This window comes from Ochotona princeps, chromosome 1 (assembly GCF_030435755.1).
Source record: "Ochotona princeps isolate mOchPri1 chromosome 1, mOchPri1.hap1, whole genome shotgun sequence".
NCBI classification, from domain to species: domain Eukaryota; kingdom Metazoa; phylum Chordata; class Mammalia; order Lagomorpha; family Ochotonidae; genus Ochotona; species Ochotona princeps.
In genome coordinates, this window is record NC_080832.1 from 12800736 (window position 1) to 12825783 (window position 25048).

General features: G+C 40.5%; 1 protein-coding gene across 1 annotated transcript in view; it reads left to right on the forward strand.

Annotated features, from left to right (window-relative positions):
* Positions 1–25048, forward strand: part of SYNE1 (spectrin repeat containing nuclear envelope protein 1) — a 465933-nt gene that overhangs the window by 219971 nt on the left and 220914 nt on the right. Inside the window, exons 51-60 of the mRNA XM_058663996.1 lie at positions 1375–1666; positions 2294–2466; positions 4933–5242; positions 6595–6759; positions 12448–12804; positions 16295–16431; positions 16630–16807; positions 19149–19331; positions 23565–23708; positions 24042–24197. Of these exons, the coding sequence (XP_058519979.1) occupies positions 1375–1666; positions 2294–2466; positions 4933–5242; positions 6595–6759; positions 12448–12804; positions 16295–16431; positions 16630–16807; positions 19149–19331; positions 23565–23708; positions 24042–24197 (2095 nt within the window). The remainder of the gene's footprint in view (positions 1–1374; positions 1667–2293; positions 2467–4932; positions 5243–6594; positions 6760–12447; positions 12805–16294; positions 16432–16629; positions 16808–19148; positions 19332–23564; positions 23709–24041; positions 24198–25048) is intronic.

A 25048-nucleotide genomic window follows, 5' to 3' on the forward strand; every position in this document is an offset into this window, starting at 1 on the left:
TGGTAGGTTGGGACCAAGTGCCAGGAGTCCTGAAATGCACTTGCCTTCAGGTTCTTTGCCTCCAGAGCAGCCACTTTAGGATGCGCTGAGTGTAATAGCTGATTGCTAGGATTCTCCAGCCGGGTGACCTGATCCCTCTCATGTGCTTGTCTCTGGCGCTTTCACACCCGTTGGATTTCTTCATGGCAGTAGTTTTAGTTAGCCAGGTATTTGGGGAGATATGTTATATATTGTTAAATCACCCATGCTTGAGACGCCTTGGACTTTTCTCATCAGAGCCTGTAAGAGGGGGAAACAGAAAGTGGGATATACTAGTTCACACCCTTTGTTTTCTCTGTAGTAGTCACATCACCTGTTTCAAGATGTCCCCACTCTCCCCTCTGGTATCTAGAGGTCTTTCCTGATATGCAAATAACAATTCAGAATTTTGTAAAATTAAAGGAAGGCAGCCAGGCATTCTAGAGGCTTCGAAGGGCAAATGTTTTCTCCTTGACCTGAAGAAAACTCTGGAACACACCCCAAGTGGTCGATGGGAGAACATTCATAGCATTTTGTCTCTGCTCAGTAGTGTGTGTGCCCTGTGCGATATGATGAAGGTTGGAGCCCTTGCCTCAGGCAATGGAAGCCCAGTGGACTGAGCCTGGGGATGCTGGGTGACACCAGGACCACTAACATGGATGCATGTGAGAAGCTCTGCATTCTATGCCATGTCCTGGGTGGTTGTGGATACCGCCTGGGGTTGTGATGCCTACCCTGAGTTCAGATGATACAGCTTGGAATGGAACAGGAGTGCCAAGGTGCTCATGAAGGAAGCACCTGCTTTGTAGTCATGTGCTGTTTACAAAGGGGATTCATGTGAACATCAGAGTATACTTATACCAAGGTGGATGTAGCAATGCTAGGAGATAAAATCGTAGGAGACCACTATCGTGTATATTGTGATCCATTAATGAAAGAAATTTCCTGGTGAGGCGAATAACTGTGTACATGCATTAGCCCCGGGAACATTTCCAGGAATTTTTCATGGTAAAAGCATTAACTAGGAACAGAGAGCTGCTAATAATGAACCTCCAGAGAAAACCTGGGCCCATTTTCTGGACTGAATTCCTAGCAAGACAGTTGGCGCCATCCCTGGCATTTGGTCGTGGACCAACACAGAATGAATCCTATTCCCAAGTGTGTCTGAACCACACTGTGAGAGACCACAAGAGGACGCAAGCAGCCAGCCCAGTTCCCAGGGTTCTAATTATACTGGCATGTCAGTTCTAAGCTCTAGCCTGCCTCTTGCTCCAACGTCAACAATCTCTGATCACTCCCCCACTGTCTAGAAGGTCAGAATTTCTAAAAATGTTTTTCCTTTTTTTTTTTTTCCAGAGAGTCGCTTGATAAGTTTTCCCAGAGAGGGCAGCTGCTCAGTGAGGAAGGCCACGGAGCTGGCAAAGAGGGCCGCCTGTGCTCCCAGCTGCTCACCAGCTACCAGAACTTGCTCAGGATGACCAGAGAGAAGCTGCGCAGCTGTCAGGTGGCAATCCAGGAGCACGAAGCCCTGGAGGACGCCCTGCAGAGCATGTGGTCCTGGGTGAAAGATGTTCAAGACAGACTGGCTAGTGCAGACAGCACCACTGGCAGCAAAGACACCTTGGAGAGAAGGCTGGCTCAGATCCAGGTAAAGGAGACTGTGACAGCAGCTGCAGATTGCTTGGGTTAGCACCGCTGGCATTTGAGTTGGAGTCTAGCTGCTCTGGGGGTGTCTCTAAATGCAGACTGTGTATTAAGCTGGAGAAACGTAACAGAAGGGATAGGGACGGTTCCTGTCTTGCCTTGTGTTAATAGCTTTAAAATCCTTTAAAACTGCTTTCAGTGATTAAACAGCAAGCACCTGTGTAAATTGCCAGGCATGTAGACGTAGCATTGGTTCTTGTATTCTGGGAGTCCTTTAGTTATTAACAGAGAACAATCTGTGAATTGTTGCTCACAGCACAGTTCAAATGTAGGTGTCATAACTGAAGTAAGAAGGGGTGTGTTCCAAGCACAAAGGAGACCACCACCCCAGACTGTGGCAGTGCAGGTGAACTTTACCAAGCAGTGAAGGCAGATGGCTCTCAGGTTTTTAACAGGTAGTTTTCACTTTGGAAATAAAATCTGTGCACATCAGGGAGAATGTTAAAAATTACAATTTCTGCACCAGTATCACGAACTTTCCATCTCCCTGAATTCTCATGAGGAGCCTAAGTCACTTACATAGAGAATGTTTTCCTACTGCTAGTAACGCTTGTTCATCCTTCGCTCCCAGGACATTCTGCTGATGAGAGGGGAAGGGGAGGTGAAGCTGAACATGGCCATTGGCAAAGGGGAGCAAGCCTTGAGAAGCAGCAACCAAGAGGGTCAGCAGGTGATCCAGGTGCAGTTGCAGACCCTGAAAGAGGTGTGGGCTGACGTCATGAGCTCCGCTGTTCGTGCTCAGAGGTACAGAGCATCGCATCTTTTCAGTGCTTATTTGCTCAAGTCAACCTGGCTGGGTTAGGGACATGATGGGCCAGTGCTGAGGGATCCTGTGTCAAGTTGCCCAGTGTGCTGCTTCATAAAGCCAGCTGTGTGTATGCCTGTCTTTGCCTGCGCCACATTGCTCATGGGTCATAAACTAGTTCCTGTTTGTTTACTTGCTTATTTCTGTTTTGATTTATTTTATTTAATATTGACACTCCCCTCTTTAATATCTTACTTGAAATCTTGTATATAACATGGAATTACTAGAAATACCGTTTTGTAAATTCATCACAGCAAGGAGATGTCCTTTTTTAACTTGAGCAAGTTTTGGCTGTTTGGAAAAGCATATGGGAAAGTAAGTTGAACCCAACAGTTCAGTCTTAGTATAAACTTTTCATCAACTAGAGATCATACCCGTGCCTTGAGACATAAGAAATGTGCAAAGTGTTTTTAATTTGTGACAGTGGGGATAGCTCTGCTATTTAGTCATGAGGGCACCTCATTGCATGACCTTAGTAGTAATAACTCAGAATGTTCAGCAAAGAAAAAAAAAAATCAGACCCTTTGATTCTCTTACTCAGTACAGTAGACTGGTGGAGCTGAAACTAAACTTCTGAATGCTTGGTAAGGTGCCAGCTTCATAAAATTGGATAGAATTATGAGTGTGTATTTTCCAGATGGTGGCATCAAATGCTAAAAGTGAGAAGCAGACTAGTGTAGTTACTTCCTATCTCAGCAAGGGAATTAAATTTGGCAACTACACACTAACCAAATGCTTGTGTTAGAATAATTGAAAAAGCAAGATCAAAACCTACACAGCTCTTGCCTGGTAAGAGCTCAGACTAAGGTAGGGTGCAGTGCAGAAAAGGCCAGTTCAGACTGGGCTCTGAAGACTCTGGAAGACCCACAGGGCAGGCCTTGGGGGGATCCCAGGGAAGGGCCTTTGTTACGGATGTTTCAGAAAATTTCCTATATATATTTTATTGGTCTAATTATTTAATTCAAAACCCCATCTTCTGGGAATGAAGCCTAGTTGCAAACACCCTGCCCTTTGGGCAGCTGCTGCGCCTCCTATCCTGTCCCTGTAAAATGAAGTTTTTCTAGATTAAAAAAAAACTGTCTTTCATGGTAATTGTGAGAAATCTGTGATATGATTATACATACTTCATGTGTAAAACAAAGAGAAGCTCTTTGAAGCTACTTGCTCTCCTCCAAACCTATATCTGCTTTACATGCCCGGGACTTTTCTGCTACTGTTCTTTCTTTTCTGAAATCTTTTTACTACTATGTTATCGATGATAAAATAATACAGTGGTAACTCTTCAAGAGAAAGTACAAAAGTTACCTCTTTTTGGAACATTTCTGATATTTTCTCTATTTCCCTATTTAAAATCTTTAACACAAAAAAAACCTTAGCTGTAGTTCTATTTTATTACAAAAACTTCGAACTGCTTGCATAAAATAGATTCTCACTATTCAGTAATGAGGGTAGAATTGATGAGATATATCTAGGCATAAAAACAATGAGACATTACCATTGGTTATACTTCTATTTTGTAATAATCCTTTTACTTCCTATACTTCATAAAGTAAATATCCTGTTTGGTAATTATTGAATAAAAACATCTTTGTTGTGCTGTTCATTACAGCACTAGTGTCTCAGAAGTTAAATCAATGGTTGGCTAAAAAAAATGTTTGAAGTAAAGGATGGGGATTTATGTATGCTGAGTTTCTATTGATGTGAAACCAATGGCGTGAGAAATTGGTGAAGGTTTGTTTACAGCAGGATAATTGGTTAGAAGCTCATGTACCATACATCATAACTGCAAGATGGCATGCTCAGATGTAAAGGAGGTTGAGGTTGGGGTTGAGGGCCATCCCCATGGAGAGCCCAAGATAATGTGTAAAACTGAGTGGTCGGGCTCAACACTGAAGCACTAGGGTGTGTGTGTGTTTACTATTACAAAACCCAACATAGTAACAATATTTACCCAGGAAGAATACCTTGAGTTTTGAACTCCAGTGAACACATCATTACCGTTTTATTTCAGTAAGAAAAAACTAAATCTAAGAAAGTAAGGAGTTGATTTGAGTGTATTAGATAAAGTTAATGTTGCAGTGTTAATTTTTTTGACAGCAAAATGCATACATTTGTCTCTTTGAGTGGGGTTCAGGTATTTAGGACAATTTGAATTTGGAAGACAAGTCTCTAAGTGCCTGTATGAGACTTTACTACAACTTCTTTCTTCAAATTTCACATAGAATTACTTAATTTGAAGGGATTGCATCACACATCTATGAATCATTAGTAGTTTCTCTTTTTCTATTCAATTCACTTAACAGTTTTTTTGATTAAAACAATGTACACAGTTATCATGACATTGTGATTGGTTTTCAGTAGAGATGTCAAATATTTCATTTTATTATATGTGATATTGATTTCAGCACTTTAGAGTCTGTAATGAGCCAATGGAATGACTACATGGAGAGGAAGAACCAGTTGGAACAATGGATGGAGTCAGTGGATCAGAAAGTAGCACATCCCATACAGCTGCAGCCTGGTCTGAAAGAGAAGTTTTCCCTGCTGGACCACTTCCAGGCCATCGTGTCCGAGGCAGATGAACGCAGCGGAGCCCTTCACCGCCTCTCTGCCAAGTCGAGGGAGCTCTACGAGAAGACAGGGGACGAGTCCTTCAAGGAATCGGTTCAAGAGGAACTCAAAGTTCAGTTTAACGATATAGTGACTGTTGCCAAGGTTAGTGCTTTATCTTGCAGAAGCACCAAGATAGTCACTAGTTAAGTTACAGGAAAATAAACTGCCTCCAAATGGGAACATTTGTGAGTAAGTTCATATACCACCTTTGAGTACAATCTTAATCTTTGCTATTTTTTAAATTTTGTATTTCTCCACTTTTTTTTTCATTTTTGGAAAGATTGTTCATCAAGGATCAGTGTTTGTTTTTGGTGGTATATATAGAGTTATAGTAAATATAAGTCTGTTTCCAAGATTTCAATTTACAAAGTATTGTATTTATTTCTCATCTTACTTAAAGCTGTATTTTCATATCTTTGAAATATAGTCATATTAAATATTATCAGTTCTTTATGTGAATATTTTCTACATGATTTTCCCCTGGTATATTTATGAATGTTATACACATTGTGAGATAAAATGTACTTCTTTGATTTATTCTTTGATTTATGTTTTGTAACTTTTGATTTATACTGCAGCTGTTAATATATAGGTTTGCCTTCTTAATTTTCAACTTAGTTATCATTAAGAATCAAGACTCAAGAGTCAAAAGACCTCAGTATGATTTTGGCCTTGACATTTGTTTTTGGGTGGGGGCGACATCACTTAACCTCTGCAAACTTAAGAGTTGTTTCCTATAAAATGATGATAATAATTGTATTGATATCACATGGCTGTTGTGAAGATAGATTGAGAAAAGGAGTTGAAGTGCTGAGCACAATGATATACACCAGATGTTAGCCACTATTCAAATTAAATAGATTGTTAGAGTAGGACTAGTAATGGTAAACTAACAGGAAAATCATTGTTTCCTCAAATCTTTCCGTTAGAATATATGGTTTAAGATATTAACCCTAGAATAAATTAAGAATAGAAATGAGATCTTTGGAAACATAGCAAGAAACTATACTAGGCCTTTTTTATTTCAAACATTTGTTTGAAGAGCAGAGTAACAGAAAGGCAGAGAGACAGACAGACAGACAGACAGAGACAGAGAGATCTGTGATCCACAGATTCATTTCCCAAGATTTTCCAAGTGGCTTCAACTGCCTGGGCTGTTAGTCTGAACACAGGAGTGGGAATTCCATCTGGTTTCCCACATGGGTGGCATGAACTCAAGTATTTGAACTGTCATCTGCTGTTTCCCTGACAAATTAATAGGGAGCTAGATCAGAAGCAAGTAGCTGGGGCACAAACTGGCATTCCAGTGTGGGATGCAGGTGTTCCAAGTAATGGCTGAACATACAGTACCACAGCAGCTCGCCTTGACCCCTCACTCCTTCTGCCCATTATTCTATCTGACTGGAGGACCTCAATGATGACTATTTTAACATGGCCTTTTCTTTTCTCACTAGGAGAAAATGAGGAAAGTGGAAGATCTTGTGAAAGACCACCTGATGTATTTAGATGCAGTCCAGGAGTTCACCGACTGGCTTCATTCCGCAAAGGAGGAACTTCATCGGTGGTCGGATATGTCTGGAGACTGCTCAGCCACCCAGAAAAAGCTGTCAAAAATTAAGGTCAGGAAATTCACAGGTGCTGCGTTGCTTCCTCAGTTCTGGAGTGCTACACAGTTGTGATAAAAATTTGCAGGATAAGATTTTGTTATTCATATTGTTCCCTTCCTGTTTTATGCTGGTGTGTATTGTTTTCCACTTCACCAATCTAAACATGAAAAACATAAAAAATCAAGACTACACTTATGAACGAAATTTAACATTGTCTATATATGCTCCTTTGTGTAAATATGCTTAAGAAATAAATTCCAGTTTGCTAAGATGATAAAACCAGATACTATTTTCTTTTTTTTTTTTTTAAAGATTTATTCATTTTATTACAGCCAGATATACACAGAGGAGGAGAGACAGAGAGGAAGATCTTCCGTCCGATTATTCACTCCCCAAGTGAGCCGCAACGGCCGGTGCGCGCCAATCCGATGCCAGGAACCTGGAACCTCTTCCGGGTCTCCCACGTGGGTGCAGTGTCCCAAAGCATTGGGCCGTCCTTGACTGCTTTCCCAGGCCACAAGCAGGGAGCTGGATGGGAAGTGGAGCTGCCGGGATTAGAACCGGCGCCTATATGGGATCCCGGGGCTTTCAAGGGGAGGACTTTAGCCGCTAGACCACGCCGCCGGGCCCACCAGATACTATTTTCTAATACAGTGGGAAAGAAGTTTATGAAGTAACTTAAAATTAAACATATGAGGGTATTTCAAAAGTTTTGAGAAAAATAGAGTTAAAGCATGTTTATTTTTATGCAAAAGACAACCGAGATCCAGGCATAATTGTTGTATCACACACATTTTTCATAAACTGTTGGAAGATATCTCACAGGCTTTTGAAAAATTTTCAACACCAAAATAAGCAGAGTTTTGGGTTCCGCTTTTCATTTCCTTTTTGAAATCCTTTTATATTTTAGAAAAGATCTTAAATGTCATTCTGGATGTTTTATTCTGCTTTCCTAGCCAACAACTTAATAGAAGAACTGCTTTCAAGGACATTAAAATAATTACTTAATTTATTTCTTGTAAGGGCAACTTCAAAAATAGAAATTCATAATTCTGAGGGAAATGAAATATTTACATCTTTTGACATATTTCTAATTGCTTGAATATTGTTACAATGTTTTCCCTGTGGAAAATGATAGATTGTTATCCTGGAATGATGAATGGTGGAATCCTCAGTTGCTGAATTTCAGATGAGGAAATACTGGTGCAATTGTTGGTTAGATTGTTGGGCTCAAGAATTTCAGATAGGCAGGGATTTCTGGAATCAGAACATAAAATCATAAACTCACACTATAACATATATATATATATATATATATATATAATTTTTTTAAAGATTTATTTTAGCTTTATTGGAAAGTCAGATATACAGACAGGAGGAGAGACAAAGAGGAAGATCTTCCATCCATTGATTCACTCCCCAAGTGGCCACAATGGCTGGAGCTGCGCTGATCTGAAGCCAAGAGCCTAGAGTCTCTTCTGAGTCTTCAAATGGGTACAGGGACAAGGCTTTGGGCTGTCCTCAACTGCCCTCCCAGGCCACAAGTAGGGACCTGGATGGAAAGTGGGGCTGCCAGGATATGAACCAGCACCCATGTGGGATCCCAGCACATGCAAGGCGAGGACTTTAACCACTAGGCTATTGTTTTGATTCTCAAGAATAATATATATATATGTCATATTATATGACATGTATGATATATGATATGTCATATATAATATGTCATCATATGTCATATCATGTCAAATATATGTCATATCTGTACGCATTGTATGTGTGTAATAACATATACATATACAAGCAAAGGATTTAGCCTCCAGGCCCCTGACAAAAACAGATTTTAAAGATATATTTGTACATGCTTTGAAAATATTAATTCTACAGTGTCTGCTGATTTAAAAGAAATAATCATGAAGTCACCTTTTAACATCTTTATTATTTATATGTGAGATCCTTTCAAATGCTTCTTTCACACATTTCTTAGTGATATTCTGATTATTCATTCATTGTCCATTGTTTCCATTTTTTTTTTCAACCATGGGCAAGTATCCTGCTATGGAACTCGCAATCTAGTGGTGAACAATAGCAAACATCCTGATCTTTGTTAAGTAATAGACTTCATGCAGTGCCAGCTCACTCTGTGTCTGCATCTCAGGCTCAATAATCAGAAACACATCATCCCTCTACTGGTTTTCTAGTTGTGTCTTTGGGCAAGTTACTTAAAATCCTCACTTCAATCTCTTGATTTATAACAAGCAACCAAACAAGGAAGGCAATTTAAAATTTGCCTCATGGAGTTTTAAGGACTAAATTTGACCAAGCACATGACATAGTTAGCATCACTCTTGGCACATAGAAAGTACTCCAGAAAATGTTGTGGAATGCTATGGGAGTAAATAATTAGTCATGAAAGTTGTTGCTTACGGTCTGTACCATCTCTTGAGGAAAACAAAGGGCTGCTGAGGAACCTAGAGAGTCATGAAGAGTGCAAGAACAATTTGAACTGTCAGGTGATGGTAAATGTCTCCAAGACAGTTGAATGTTCACATCCAAATTTCAGGTTAGAAAGCTTGATTGAAGACCCAGAGTTAGACATGATTTGTAATTAAAGGCACCAAAATAGACGCGCCCTTCTGTATATAGCAGACAATGTGCCAGGGTTGCAACCTAGACACTGCTGCCATTCAAGGAGCCCCAGAGGAAAAGGGCTTGCAAGTGAGAAAGTACAAGGAGAGGAGACAAAGTAAAAGGGCTAGGGGGACCTGTTGCAATGGAGGCCTGAGTGGAGAAGGTGATCCCCATTCAGACGTAGCAAGAAGATGGAAAGATGCCCCTGGATTTGACAGTCACACTATCTGTCAATTGCCCTGAGGGCCATTTTCACATGAAGAGACCATATGTGTGGTTGGCAGGTGAGAAGATTAGATAGCTAAGATGGACCCAACTTTTGGAAAGTTAACATGGGAAAGCAAGAGAATCTTTTCACCAAGGCTGCTTCCTGGGTTCCAAATACTGTGTTAGGTGGAAATTATGGGACAATGAGTTGCCTGAGAGAAACAGGAATACTGGATGGAGATGAGAGAAGGTGCAGTCTGTTAGATGCTGCCCTGCTGGCCCTAAATGTGGGCTGGTGTGTGACGATGGAGAAAATGCTGGACATAATACAGCACCTCCTCTGTCTTCAAAACCAGTCCACCCATCCCCAGACACAACCAATGGGAAGACACCATTCTACCACACAATGAGTACCTGTGGGAGGATGGGAATGTGCCCATGCTACCATGCCTGTACGTGTATACACTGTTCTTACAGGTTAAGTACAAGTCAACAGAATACATGTAAAATTCAGTCCAAAGCACTTTGCCATGATTCTGTCCTTCTTCAAAGCCTGGAGAGGAAATTTTAGTGATTACAATATGGATATATCCCATTTTCTTGACAAAGAAAGCTGAGATAATCCACAGGACGGTATTTGGAGAAACTGAGGTTGTCGGTTGATAACCTTTGAACTCTAAATGGGAAATAGCTCCTACAAATTATTATGATTGTCTAATCTATTATACTCTATGTCTTTTAAGAAATTATGTTTCTTTACCAAGTCACTGATTGCTATATGCAGTGGAAAACAGGTATGGTTTTTAGAAATCTGAGCAAAAGTTAAATAGGGATATTAAATGCTGCGTATCAATGAGGAGTTTCATATATTCATAGTGTAGCCTTCTACATAGAGAAATACTTCTAAATTGATCTGTATTAATTGTGGCCTTGTGATAGAAGATTTACTTATTTCAAGCTAATTAAATGCAAGTAATATTGTATGGACAAATTAATGCATATATACATTATATATATTTGTTTATATATATATAAAACCATGCATCATATTTAACATTCCAATTTTTATTAATTTTTTGGCATTGATATTCTTCTTGAAGTTTTTGTTTTTCATGATCATTTTTTTCTGTTTGGAGCGAAGCCCTAATACTGTGTTGATACTAACAATATCCTGTTCTTACCAACAGATATGAAGACAGATAAATTGTAGATGATAATTTCACAAGAAAGCTCACAGAAGCCTGTTCTTAATAAAAGACACCACTACGGTGACCAGTTAGCAATGCATATTTTAATTTTATCTTGTGATTCTTTAGAAATTTTTGTTATTTATTTTTATTGCAAAGTCAGATATATCTATATCTATATCTGTAGCTAGCTAGCTAGCTAGCTAGCTAGATAGATAGATATAGATGAGGAGAGACAGAGAGAAATATCTTCTGTCCGATGATTCACTCCCCAAGTGACTGCAATGGCTGGAGCTGAGCCAGTCTGAAGCCAGGAGCCAAGAGCTCTTCCAGGTCTCCCATGCAGGTGCAGGGTCCCAAGGCTTTGGGCTATCCTCTATTGCTTTCCCAGGCCCCAAGCAGGGAGCTGGATGGGAAGCGGGGCTGCGAAGATTAGAACCGGTGCCCATATGGGATCCCGGCACGTTCAAGGCGAGGACTTTAGCCGCTAGGCCACTGTGCCAGGCCCTTTAGAAATATTTGTAAGTTTAAGATGAAAAATGGGGATTACATTGGGATGTAAAGAAGTTAGCACCTGCGATGCTGAGATCGCATACGAGTGCCTGTTCTCCTAGCTGCTTCACCTCTGAGCCAGCTCCCTGCTAATGGCCCAGGAGAAGCAAGGAGGATGGCCCAGCCCTGGCTGATATAGCTATCTGGGAGAAGTGAACCAGTGGATGGAAGATTTCTCTGTGTCCCTCCCACTTGTTCTGTAATTCTTCCTTTCAAATAAATATTTTTACCAAAAAAAAAAAAAAAAAAACTAGCCAAATTATTCAATTTCTAGTATTTCCTAAGCAGCTTTATTTATTTGAAAGGTGGAGGAACATATGGAGACAGAGATAGAGAAATGTATTCCTGCGTAAAGCCAAAGGCCGAGTCAGGAACCCAGGAAGGTCTCCCACGTGGTGGCAGGGGTCCAAGCACTTGGCCATGTTCTTTTTTCCTGGTCCTATTAGCAGACAGCTGTGTCAGACGTGGAGCAGTGGGGACTTGAGTGTCAATTAGGTGGGATGCCTGCACTGCGGATGGTGGCTTAATTCACTATTCCACAGTGCCAGCCCCTCTAATGATTTTTTTTAATGTAAAAATATAGCAGCAAACAAGCCCAATCTAGAAGTTATTTAAATTTTTTATTGTGAGTTATGAATGTTTTTGTTTAGCCACAATAAAAAAAAATTTAGCTAAGGTAATGTGCTGACATCTTGGAAACTGAGTGGAGCAATAGCCTTGCCTGTGATGGATGAGCTAGGTTGTTGGTAGAGCAGAAGTCAGTCCCCACCAGGGTGGAGACCATGTCAGCCCAGTTCAGCTGCAGCTTGCTGACTTATCTGCTTTTGTACAGCAGACACTGAAGTTTGTCAAAATACTTCCACATAGTCAAATGATACCAGAGTTTAGCATGCCTGTTTAATTTGTTTTAGGATGTCGCCAATTCTTTTTATTTTCCCACAAGCTTGAGTACTCACGGAGCTACTTTCCTGCTTGTAAACCTTGGGAACTGATTCTGGCTCCTTGTGGTGCACTCGCTCCCGTTTGCTAGCAGGACAGGATCCCCCTCTGCCCCACAGTTGGAAATGTGCTGTCCAAGTGACTCAGACAAGGCCTTCTTGGTTACCATGGCGATATTCCATTACAGGAGCTGATAGATTCCAGAGAGATCGGGGCTGGCCGCCTAAGCAGAGTGGAGTCGCTGGCCCCTGAAGTGAAACGGAACACAGCTGCCAGTGGGTGTGAGCTCATGCACACGGAGATGCAGGCCCTGCGCGCCGACTGGAAGCAGTGGGAAGACAGCGTGCTGCAAACGCGCACGAGCTTGGAGGATCTGGCCAGCCAGATGGCCCTTTCGGAACAGGAGTTCTCAGCCCAGGTGGCTCAGCTGGAGCAGGCCCTGGAACAGTTTGATGCCCTCCTGAAGACCTGGGCTCAGCAGCTGGCCCTTCTGGAAGGCAAGAACACGGATAAGGAGATTGCAGAATGCTGGCACAAGGAACGAGTAAGTAGGCTTCTTGCTCTCTCTTGGCTCTTGGGCTAAAAGAAAACTTTCCAAAAAAATGTTTGGCTCAAATGCTTGCTAAGAAAAGAAAATCTTTGCTAACTACAAACATGCAACAGTCAAACTGGGAAATATAAAGTAGTTTTTGTTTTGTTTCGTTCTGTTTTCAGTTGACCTTTTGTACAAATTAACATACTGCGGAACAGCAGTTGTTTGCCATGCGCAGTGTTGCTGTTTCGTGGAGACACTGGACTTTGGTTCTGATGGTGTAACAGTTTGCAATGCTGTTCGGACACCAAGTCTGAAAAAATGGCCTGTGGGCAGGGACATAAATAGACACAGAGTCATAGCTGTCTTCTGGCCAATTAACTGTTTCAATCAAGTGTTGAATTACAGCTTCGAAAAACACATTTGTTGCTCTCCACACCAGTGAGGGCTCAAGGAGTGGTTTGCACTCTGATTAGCCCTGGTGAGGGTGGTTTTGACAGCTATTGCCTGAATTAGCCTCCTTAACTCAGCCCCTAGGTCAGGTTTGCTGGTTACCTCCTGGACGTTGATTTATTTATTTATTTTTTAGTTAAGAGTACCTCCTTCGGAAAGGGAAGACAGGCAGAGGCTACACACCTCCTTTATTTCTTGTTCTTTCTTTTCCAATGAAATTGTGTATTTGAAAGACTTTTCAGTAACTGCTGTTGTATCATGCTGCAAATCATGGGTGTCCTTAAAAGGAAGTTGTAAAGTAAACTCGGCTTCTATTTATGTTATGATCGTTTCGAAATAGCTGCAGCCAGTGAGAGTCAGACAGCGGTGCCAGCATTGTCTTGTTTTACAACTGTTGGGTACAAAGATAGCACACTATAAAATAAAAATGTTATAATCCTGTCTTCATGCTATTTTACTGGTAATGTCTCTAGGTTTAGGGTTTTGTATAATTAATGCTTTTCCTTAGGTTAATGTACCAGAAGAAAGGATAAAAATCAATTCTGTATATAGGACAAAAACGTTGGGAATAATTCTATGGAAGTATGTTTGGATAAGGCAAGCACAGATTATAAAAAATAAATTGTGGTGTTTTGTTTCTTTCTCTTTCCTATTCATTAATATGAGTCAAACTTTAAAAAAAATTATCATACTTAGATCACATTATTCTTGGATTTTATTCCTACATTGATATTGAAAATAATGTATGAGACCTATACAAATGCATATGATAATAAAATCATAGCAAGTTTGTTATTTGGAATTTGTGGAATTGGAATTGTGCTAACAATTCCAAGTGAATGGCCTTACCCATAGACCCACTTCCAGGGCAATACTGCTTCGCCTCTCCATATTCATATTTTTTGTTACAACTAAAATGGCATTTTACCTTCAATTGGATACAATACAAAGAAGCTTCAGTTTCTAGAAAAGTAATATGTAAAGGCAAGTTTACTTGGAGTCAAAACCTTTTAAGGCCCATGCAAAATTTTTAATAATTATGTATTTTTCTATTAACTTCTTGATGATCCCTTGGATTTCAGTAATGCTGAGTACACAGGAAAGTGTTTAGAAGCTGGATTTGCTAGCCTTCTTTTGGCATTGCTTTTGCTGTTAGGGGGTCCTTTTCATTGGCGGCAATCACTACACTAATCCCAAATCTTCACACACATTTGTTTTCTGAAATTAAATGATGCTCAAGAAATCTTTTAAAATGTTCTATAAAGAGCATGAGATTACAGAAAACCTATTTACACTGTTTGCAAAACTCATCTATTTCAATATTTAGATTTAGCATTGGGAATTTACCAATTATTTAAGTATGAATATATAATGTGACATAAAATGTTATATTTTATATAATATAAATCATGGAAATTTTTAAGTGTAAAGTTTCAGTCAGAAGCTTTTCACATTTATTGTCACCTAATTTCTTCTTGAATGACTTGAGTCTCAGTGTTTTAACCTTTGGATAATTGATTCATTTCTGGAGAACAGTTGTCTCTTGCTTGGCGGTTGGAATTTCAGAGAGAAATTGTCTTGTTTTATTTATGAGTTTTGTAAATAAAAATTACACTGATCTAAATCAAGAATGGAGAAACCAGGAGACCAGCCACCATCCCTGCCTGCCAGGTTGGAGTTGAGGTGGAGACACAGAAGCAAGCATAGCGTTGAAGATGACATGGATTGTGACTGATGTTCAGAGAAGCCCTGAGGGACAGAGGAGGCTGGAGGGTCCACAGAGCAGTAATGATTTGACCAGAGGTTTCGGGAATGGCTACATCTTGCCCATCCATAGAACTGTGGTCAAAGAACAGCAGTAAGATGTCAAATTACTGGGCATTGAGAAAACTCAAGGGAGGAAATTGCAAAAGAGGAGTCAAATTGGGAGGATGTAATGTCAGGGACCTGTGAGGATCAACATGCAGAGGCAAAGGGGTACATGATGGAAAGAGCTTGGAGGGAACAGACCAGACCTGTTGTCCTGCCTGTGGAGTGAGTGGAGACCCAGTGTGCTTAGTCTTCTAGTTTCCAGAACAGCGGTGTCATTCACCACAGTGAGCCCTGCCTCACTGACCTGGTTTGTGGAGGGCTGTGATTTCTCTAGAAAACTGGGTCGTCCCTGGACAGGTATCTCTGAGATCAGGAACAGTAACTCGAACAACTCTTGAAGCATTCACTATTCTTTTTCTGCCTCTTTATTGTTTTGCTTTGAAGATGTTGCTGTGTTGACAGTCCCAACTGACTATCTGGGAGTCATGTTCCCAGTGATTGCACTAATTAAGTCCCTTACAGCGTAAGGACTGTGCCAAGTACTGTCGCTCATAGCATCATTTGTTCATTGTACCTGCAATACAGATGAATGTGGCTTTGGTTTGAAAGCTGTGCTTGCCAAGACCTAAGACAGCTTGGACTTAGGAGTACACAGAGCACAGCAAGGATCCGTTTGTGTGTGTTTCTCTTATCTATTGGCTCTGTGAACTCTGCAAGAACAGACACCATGCACAATTTACTTTGGCCTTAGCAATTTTTAATCCACAGGTCTGAATTTATCAGTAATGAATTCATTTCATGGTTTCATGCATAAGTGCCTATTGTATCAATGTTTTTCTGGATTATGAAACTCCCTAGATGAAGACAAGCACAACTACTGTATTGCTTTTCTTTGAAATGATTTATTTACCAAATTACCCTTGATGTCCTAGCTAGACTGTATTTTTTTAATATAAGATGTTTAATGCTTTTTATTGTTTCACTTTGTCATTTGAACACTGAATCAACTATTTCACAACATTCAATGCAGTAGCGTTTACCCATGACTAGAAAAAGATAAAATCAGCCAAATGTAATAATTGGTCATGGGGTGTTCTAAAAATATTTATCTCATTTCTTTACTCAATCTGTGGTGTTTCCTCCCTCATTCATAAGTTATCCAATCCATGCAGGCATGGCGAAAGATATGGAGATGATCTGATTGAAATGCTCACTCTGTTGTCTTGTGCCCTAACAGGAGGTTCTCGATGCTCTACGGAAAGAGGAGCCAAGGACAGAGAGTCTCAAGTCTCAGCTGAATGAACTCTGTCGGTTTTCCAGAGACCTGACTACATACAGTGGAAGAGTTTCAGGCCTGATTAAAGAATATAACTGGTGAGTATAGAGCATTTTGTTATTAAAAATATTTTTGTACAAATTAGAAGCTGGAGGCTTATTTATTTTAAGGTATGATTTCAAAAAGTAGCATTCATTAAACAGTAACTATATAAATGAAGTTCACATATTCTCTCCAACATTATCTTAACTTTACCTTTTTGTCCTTCCATTAAATTCTCCAAACATTTTTTTCAGCCTTTGCTTGCAAGCATCAAAGGGCTGCCAGAATAAAGAACAGATTTTACAGCAAAGATTCCGAAAAGCCTTCAGGGATTTCCAGCAGTGGATGGTTAATGCAAAAATCGCTACTGCCAAATGTTTTGATATACCTCAAAATATTAGTGAAGTTTCAACAAGTCTTCAGAAAATTCAGGTAACAGTGTTATCAATTCAAATAATGGTGTTGACAGCATTAAAAATGTTACTCTAAATGTTGGTATAAGTGCATTGCATTTTCAAGTTTTGCTAAAGGAGCTCAAATTTCAGATAAATCCTTGTATGAAATGATTGTGTAAATGAAGAAAAGTTAATCCATTTATATAGATGTGTGCTGTTTTAATGCATTAACAGGGATTGAGGAAATAATGAAATCTCTATTTGACAAGCATTATGCCTGAGCACTCTACATGGATTTTTTCATTTAATTTGCACAATAACCGTAAGAATTGGCCTGCCTGGTATTCAGACAAAGCATAGAACTCGTAGGTCACAGAGCTGGTGGCTATGTAAAGCACTCAAAGCTACAGGTTCATTTTATGTTTGTTCATTTGGGCTTTTATTTTTTTAAGCTAACTGCAGTTCTTGGAGCCACTCAACACATCACCTTCAACTCCAGCTGTTTTTAGACACAGTTATTGAAATTGCATTTTTAAAAATTGCTTTTAACAACAACCCAAGCTGGGCTAGTTTGAAGCTTGGAGTGAGGAGATGCTTCTGGGATTCCTACGTGTGTGGAAGGGTCCAAGCACGTGGTCTGTCTGCCACTGTTTCTCCAGTCCCATTAGCAGGGATCTGGATCATAAGGGAACAGCCAGGACTCAAACCAGTGCACTTGTGGGAATCCAGTGGCGTAGCCTGTTGCGTTAGCCAGTGCGCCACAGCATCGACCCCTGAAATCCCATTTCAGCTTGTGCATGTATGATCATTTTGTGTAATACCAGTCTGTGTGTGGTTATGAACTCTGGCTTGTTTTCAGAAACTACACATAGGTGGAAAGGTATGTATAAGAGATGGTGCTTGGAGTTTCTCCACTGGCTGTCATACACTGTTGTCAGTATCTGTTTCTCCTTTGTTCATAATATAAGGGTTAACTCCTGCATTCGACATGTGCTTTGTGCAAGATTGTCCTAGTTTTTTTTAGTCCAGGCTAGAGGATAACACTTTGGAGCCTCAATGTGTTGGAGACATGAGGATAACCATGGACAATCACCCTCCCCTCAGTGCAACAGCACTGTGTATAGGGTTAGCTGTCCATTAAAGATAGATGTCCTGGTAGGGTTCCTATAATCAAAATGTACAATGCAGATTATGTGTGCTTCCTTTGCTTGCCAGAATAAATTACCTTCAGTCCTGTTTTCTGTTGCTTTAAATAAAAATATGAATTGGAAGAGGCCGGCGCATGGAGAGGCCACTCAACACCCTTGGATCTAGAGAGGTGATGGTGAAGTTCACACCTCACTGCCCTTTACTGAATTGCACTTTGGCTTTCTGCCATTCAGTTGTGCCGCATAACACCATTCTTCCTTTTTTAAATAATCTGTGAATAATGTAATTTCTACCCAACAATACTTATTTTACTAAGATTCCAGAAATAAATTCATCATTTGCCTCACCCTAGGAATGCTTGTGTTTCTACTGTGCAGGTTTTTTTTTTCTTTCCATCCTGTGGGCCCTGTAGCCATGTGACTGGCTGCTTCCCCCTGCTTTGGCAGCTGGGCTCCTCAGAACATACATGATAACCCACATCCCCCAGTTGTACACAACACATTATATTTATTTTATAGGCTAATCTTACTCAGAAGTTATTTTATGATACTTATTTCCCTTGGGCTTGCATTCCTTCTTAAATTCATTTTATCTGAAACATAATATTTTAGTTCCAAACATGTTTAATCTAATGGCTAAGGTATTTCATGAGATAGTTTATGGTCTTTTTTGAACAAATCAGAATTTGTATCAGCAAATAAAACAATTCAAATTTGACTCTTAAAGACAAACCTAGGTCATTTCATGTGTACTATAGAAAAAACTCAGTTGTTCTCTTCAATTCTTAAAATTTATTTATTTGTAACAAAGGAGCTTCCATTTTCTGGCTCTCTCTGCAAGTGCCCATGATGGCTGATAATGGACCAAGTGCCCATGATGGCTGCTGATGGGCCAAGTGCCCATGATGGCTGATAATGGGCCAAGTGCCCATGATGGCTGCTGATGGGCCAAGTGGGATCACGGTTCAGGTCTTACACAGGAGTGACTGGAATCCAGTTCACTGAGCCATTCCTGCTGCTCCAAGGGGCTGCAGGAGCAGTAAGCTGACATTAGGAAGCCTGTTCCAGAGCTGGGAATCAAACCCAGGCACTCCAATTTGGGATATGGGTATCTTAACCACTAAGCCAAAAACTCACTCATTTTATTTTAAATTTTACTGAGAAATATACAAAAAATATTTCAAGATATCATGCATTTTATCATGTCTGATTTTGTATTTTTCTTTATAGGAGTTTTTGTCAGAAAGTGAAAATGGACAGCAGAAGCTAAGCACGATGCTATCTAAAGGAGAACTTCTGAGCACCCTGTTAACCAAAGAGAAGGCCAAAGGTATTCAGGCCAAGGTTGCAACTGCCAAAGAAGACTGGAAAAATTTTCATTCAAATCTCCACCAAAAGGAATCTACCCTGGAGGTACAATACAGCCACTGTGGGGACATGTTTCACACTATTTTTGTTGCTATTCAATTAAAGCAATTTCAGTATGTCTGGGGAAATTTTTCACTGACTCTCTGTGACCGGATATGAGCACCTGGATAAGTGTAATAAGTAACTCAGTGCTCAAGTTTGTGAGTGACTAATGGGCCGACAGCTTCTTACACAGAAGGAATTATTATCAAAGAATTGCCATGCCTTCTCACAATAGAAACGACAAATTTACATTGAAGTGTAGCTCCAAAGCCTTGATCTGACATGCCTCGAATCTGACAGCTGTTTAGGAGAATGAACAGAAATCTCTACATGCTATGAATAATTAATCATAATTAGCATAAAAGATCAAGTAGTTGGTATTTAGCCGCTAAATATGCAAAAAGTTTTTATACTGCTTCACTTTCTTCTAAGACAATTTATCTTAACAATAATGTAATCATTGCCACAGTTCACTTTTTCTTGAGATCATTTATTTGGTGTATAATTCTATTAGATGAAATTTTGGAGGCAAGGGGAGGACTTTTCCATTGAAAATGATACTTCACAATATTTGATTTGACCCTTCATTTTATTAGTACATGTTTAATGCAGAATGGGAGAGATCATAATAGAGGATTAATACTCAGAAGGAGAAAAGGAGAGCTCTTTCATCACTCCAAGCCGTTAAGCTCTCTCTTCTAAGGGGAGCTAGTCCATCATGACAGGATCCTCTGCTTAACAGAGTTGCAACTGCTTTGCAGTACCTACAAATTAACAGGGGACTCTCAAAGTCATTAGTGCAACAAGGCCTGAGCTGTGAAGGGTTAGCTATAGCCTGCCTAACACTGATTGCAACTCTATCTAATTCTAGAAATATCCAACAGTAAATAGGTCAGGAATTGCCTGTAGTCTTAACCTGCCTTATCCTGACAGAATGACTTTCATTTGGTTCCTGCCTGCCTGTCTTCTTTCCCCCTCTCCTGCTTTCCTTACATTTGAAATAGACACATAATGGTGCCTACCACGTTTCAGACATTTGGGAGGAAGAAGAGTTGACTATTCTTTTGTGTCGCCTCAGGGAATGTGCATTCTAGAGGAGAAACTGTGTAAAGAGATTATTGCAGTTTCATATAGGTATGTCTCAGGGATGTCAGTCCCTCACTGTGGGATGCCACTAACGCTCTTGAAAAAAGTTAAGGAAGGATTCCAGAGAAATGGTAATTGAATCAAGCCCAAGCATTCTCTGGTGTTGCTATGGCTCACATACATTGCAGGTAGTAGAAATTGAATGTGTAGGATCAGGTGAGTGGAGGAGGGCTTCTAAAAATTTGGCTTTGACATGAACTTTTGCAAAATGAGCAATAGGAATGAGGACACTGGAGATGAACTTTAAAGTCAGATGGCAACAATGTCTTGTGTTCTAATGCAACATCACCCATTGGCCAGGTTTCTTATATGAACCCCAGACACAATGTTCCCAAGGCTGAAACTGAATCTGTTGCACAGGAAATAATTTAATTTGTTACCTATAAAGGGATGTTTTATATACTATTTCTTAATTCTCTTCCAGAACCTATTTGAGGAAGGACAAAAGTGAAGAATGTGCAGATTTTTAAGCTGGAGATAAATGTGCCAGCTCTCTGCCACTTAATAAGTCAGAAAGCAAAATAGTAGGTAGCCAGAATTTCAGAGAAAAGTTCTTATTTTTTATTTTTAATGATATAGATGAAAGAAACAAAGGCCAGACTTAGTGAAATAATGATAGGATGGAAAATTTATCTTTAAGGTAAAATATATCAAGATTTGGTAATGAATTAGATGAGGGTAAAGGGGTGGCAGAGAAATTTTTCTCTGTGCTTTGGACAATGGCAAAACTGAGTCACAAAGTGGCATGAAAAGTAACTTTAGAGAAGGTAACAATCTATTCACATTAGTAGACATCAGATTTGGTCTGCATGTAAAATAACTAGGGGTCAGTTATCAAGCAAGGGCCATTAACATAAGGGCAGGGTTCACAAGGGAGAAAAGAGTTATGCACTTAGAGCACTGGGCACTGGACACCTAACCTACAGTCATCCACACTGACTCCTCGTAACTCTCCATAATATTAGGAATTCCTCTATTTCTGTTTTATACATGGGGAAACTAAGGCACAAGCAAGGCAATCATCTGCATGTAACTCATCTCTAGGAAGGAATGGAGCCGAGTTCAAATCTAGACTGTCTTTCTGAAGGTGTAGGGAATATGCAATTCCGTGAAAGTGACGCTCTGAGACTTTGTGGGTGCCACTGGAGAAGTTACTGGGAAAGTATTTTGAGAGCCTTTGGGAGATTAAGAGGAGCTTTAGGGCCTGGCGTGGTAGTCTGGTGTCTAAAAAGCCCTTGCCTTGCATGCACCGGGATCCCATGTGGGTGCCAGTTCTAATCCCAGAGGCCCCATTTCCCATCCAGCTCCCTGCTTGTGGCCTAGGAGAGCAGTCGAGGACAGCCTAAAGCCTTGGGATCCTACACCCAAGTGGGAGACCCAGAGGAGGCTCCTTGCTCCTGGCTCAGGGGCCAATTGAAGCCGTTGTGACCACTTGGGGAGTGAATCAGAGAATGGGAGATCTTTCTCTCTGTCTCTCCTCGTCTCTGCATGTGTGACTTTCCAATGAAAAAGTAAATAATTTGTTAAAGAGGAGCTTTAGAAGATAATATAAAGCGCTGTCCTCATTTTTGTCTTCCAGGCCCCAATACTTCATTGCTGTGACTGTACCCCATAGGAAAAAAGTTCCCCACCCCATAGGAAATGATTCACCCTCTTTGGTAGAAGAACTCGAAGTCCCATCAATTCTTTTTCTCAGGGCTCGTTGCAGGCTCTAAATTCCCAATAATAATCATCGCAGTTGGCTCTATTTGGTGGTTTCAAGAAATTTAGTAACATAAATATCCATAAATATCTGTTGAACATGTTCTGTTTTCCAAAGACTATTCTGGGCTTTGGGAATATATTACAAAATAAAACAAGATAAAATCCTTCCCTCATGTTTTTTTTAAGTTGTACTCCAAGAATCACCTTGATATCTGACGTTTGTACATGTTAACTTCTCAAAGCCTTTCTGTAGTTCACTGGTATCCCTAGGAGGTGGGTGTGCCAGACATTCCAGTCTCCCTGGACAGGACACAGATGGAAGCTTGAGTCAATTTTCTGGCAAAAAATTCAAAGTCACTTCAGTGTAGTTCTTTATAAATGATAGCTGATACAGACAAGCTTGCCAAAGTGAAGTGGTACCATATAAAGCTTTGTCCATTACATTTTTTGAAGAGCTATCTTATTTATTTGAAAGGAAAAATAATGACAGGAGGCAGAAAGGGAATTCGATGGTTCACTATGCAAGTAGCCTCTTCTGACTGAGGCTGGGCCAGACAGAATCCAGGAGCTTCTTCTGGCTCTCCCATATGGATGCAGGAGCCCGAAAACTTGGCCCATTCTCTGATGGTTTTCAAGATGCATTAGTAAGGAGCTGGGTTGAAAGTAGAGCAGCCAGCTCTCAAACCAGCACCCGTACAGGCTGCTAGTATTGTTGACATCAGCTTAAGCTGGTATGATATCGTGCTAACCCCTGGTCATTATATTTCGTAGCTAACAACATCTACACAGTGTCTTTGAACTTATTTATGGCATTCTTGTGTAGTAAGCATGTAACCCTGATATTTCTTCTTTTATCTTGATTATTAAAACATAATCATGTAAGCTACTTCTGGTCTCATGATTAACCAAATCAACAAAATGCTTGCTAGCATTGATTTATGTTATTAAATGGTAATGCAGTGTGTCTCAGAAAATTTTCATCAGAGGTCTTTCTCATGGAGTTTACATATAACTGTGGAGGCAAGGATTACCTGCATAAAATGAAAACTAACAAGCCAGATAAGGAAAAATCATAATCCACCGCATCTTGTATTAAGTCTGCAGCTACTGCTTTGAATAAATCTAGAAGCTAAGGCTTGGATATGACTTTTAAAATAGGCTGGGGAGTTAGGGAAAATTCATTTTAAAAGATAAAGCGATAACATTTTCACAAAGACTATTCAAAACTTCCACTGGTACCAACGTGAGCAAGCAATGTCTGAAGCACTGAAGGAAGGGAAGGCAGGGACGGAAGCAGTGGGGCTGGCTTGGGATGGGCTCTGAATGTCAAGTGAGGGACTCACCATTCAATCTGTTTTGTCCTTGGCACTGTCTAAACCCGCCTAGAATCTGAAGGTCCAAATGAAGGACTTTGAAGTAAGCGCTGAGCCTGTGCAGAACTGGCTGAGCAAAACTGAAAAGATGGTGCATGAAAGCAGCAATCGCCTCTACGACCTGCCAGCCAAGAGGAGAGAGCAGCAGAAGCTCCAGGTGAGGAACCTTGAGCCAGCCGAGAGCACATCTTTGCGCATCCTCTCTAGGACTGCCCTACTGCAGGTGCAGGCACGCATGCTCAAGAATCATGCCACCCTGAGACATGGTGGGATCTTTCCTTATTTCTGACAGATTTTGTTTTCTTGCCTCCTCTAAGGTGCGATTTGTTTTGTTTCTTCCAGTAGTGCTCCAGTGTGTGTAGCCCGGACATAACACCTTCAGGGAACACCGACTGCTTGTGGGTGTTCATTCCGTGTTCTTTGAGCCAGTGCTGTGTCTGCAGTGTGCTTACCCGCAGCTTCTGAATGGTAACTCGCTTGTGCTTTTCAGTCTGTCCTTGAGGAAATACACTGCTACGAGCCTCAGCTCAACAGGCTGAAAGAGAAAGCTCAACAGCTGTGGGAAGGCCAGGCTGCCAGCAAGAGCTTTGTGCACAGAGTGTCACGGCTGTCTGCTCAGTATCTAGCTCTGAGCAATTTAACAAAGGTAACGCGCCTGCTCGTGCGGTGTGTGAGCATGATTTTGATGTCGCGAAGCTGCCATTGGAGTAGGCCAGGCTGACAGTGCATCTGGACCCTGTGCGTGTGGTGCCTCCTGGTCAGCAGTAAAGCCCACAAAGTGCTTTGTCCCCAATTTGCAATCCAAGGTGAAGGTGTAGCACCCTCATGCCACGTTTTTTGAAAAGAAGAAAAGTTTCAAAGACTGAAACGATTTCCAGTTTCTATTATTGCACAAAATATTCCTTGAAGTACTAAATTGGAAATTTCCATGACTTTGATTTTGAAGTTTTGAATCATAAAGAAAAATTTAGTTTTTCTTCCATTACTTCAGAAAAACATACATTCATTTTAACCCTCCCCCTTGGCTTAAGTATAATTAGTTTGGGATAATTTTTTTTAATGTACCAGTGCCACCCTGGTTTCACTCAGCTCACCCAGCTGCTGACCAATGTGAACTGGATGGCATAGGCTTATGGGCTTGCAGGTGTCTTATGACATTTGGATCCTCTGTGTTGGTAATGTTTGATGTTAGAGTGTAGGCAGCTCATTCTATGTTCATGCTATCTTTAACTCAACCTCGCTTATCCCAGTGTGGGCAGACTTCTGCTGATTTGGGTCTTCAGTGAAACATTTTTGAGGCATTGGAATCAACAGTCTGCTTACATCCATACTTAATTCTTTGCATAAGTTATTTCTGTCTTCAGAAAATTTTGCATGTATCAAAATAGGAATTAATTAAGGACATCTATTTCCTTGTGTAATTTAGATACCAGAAAGTAATAGGCACAGCATTGGACTGCTTTAGAGCCTACGGACTATTCGTGAAGTCTTCATCAT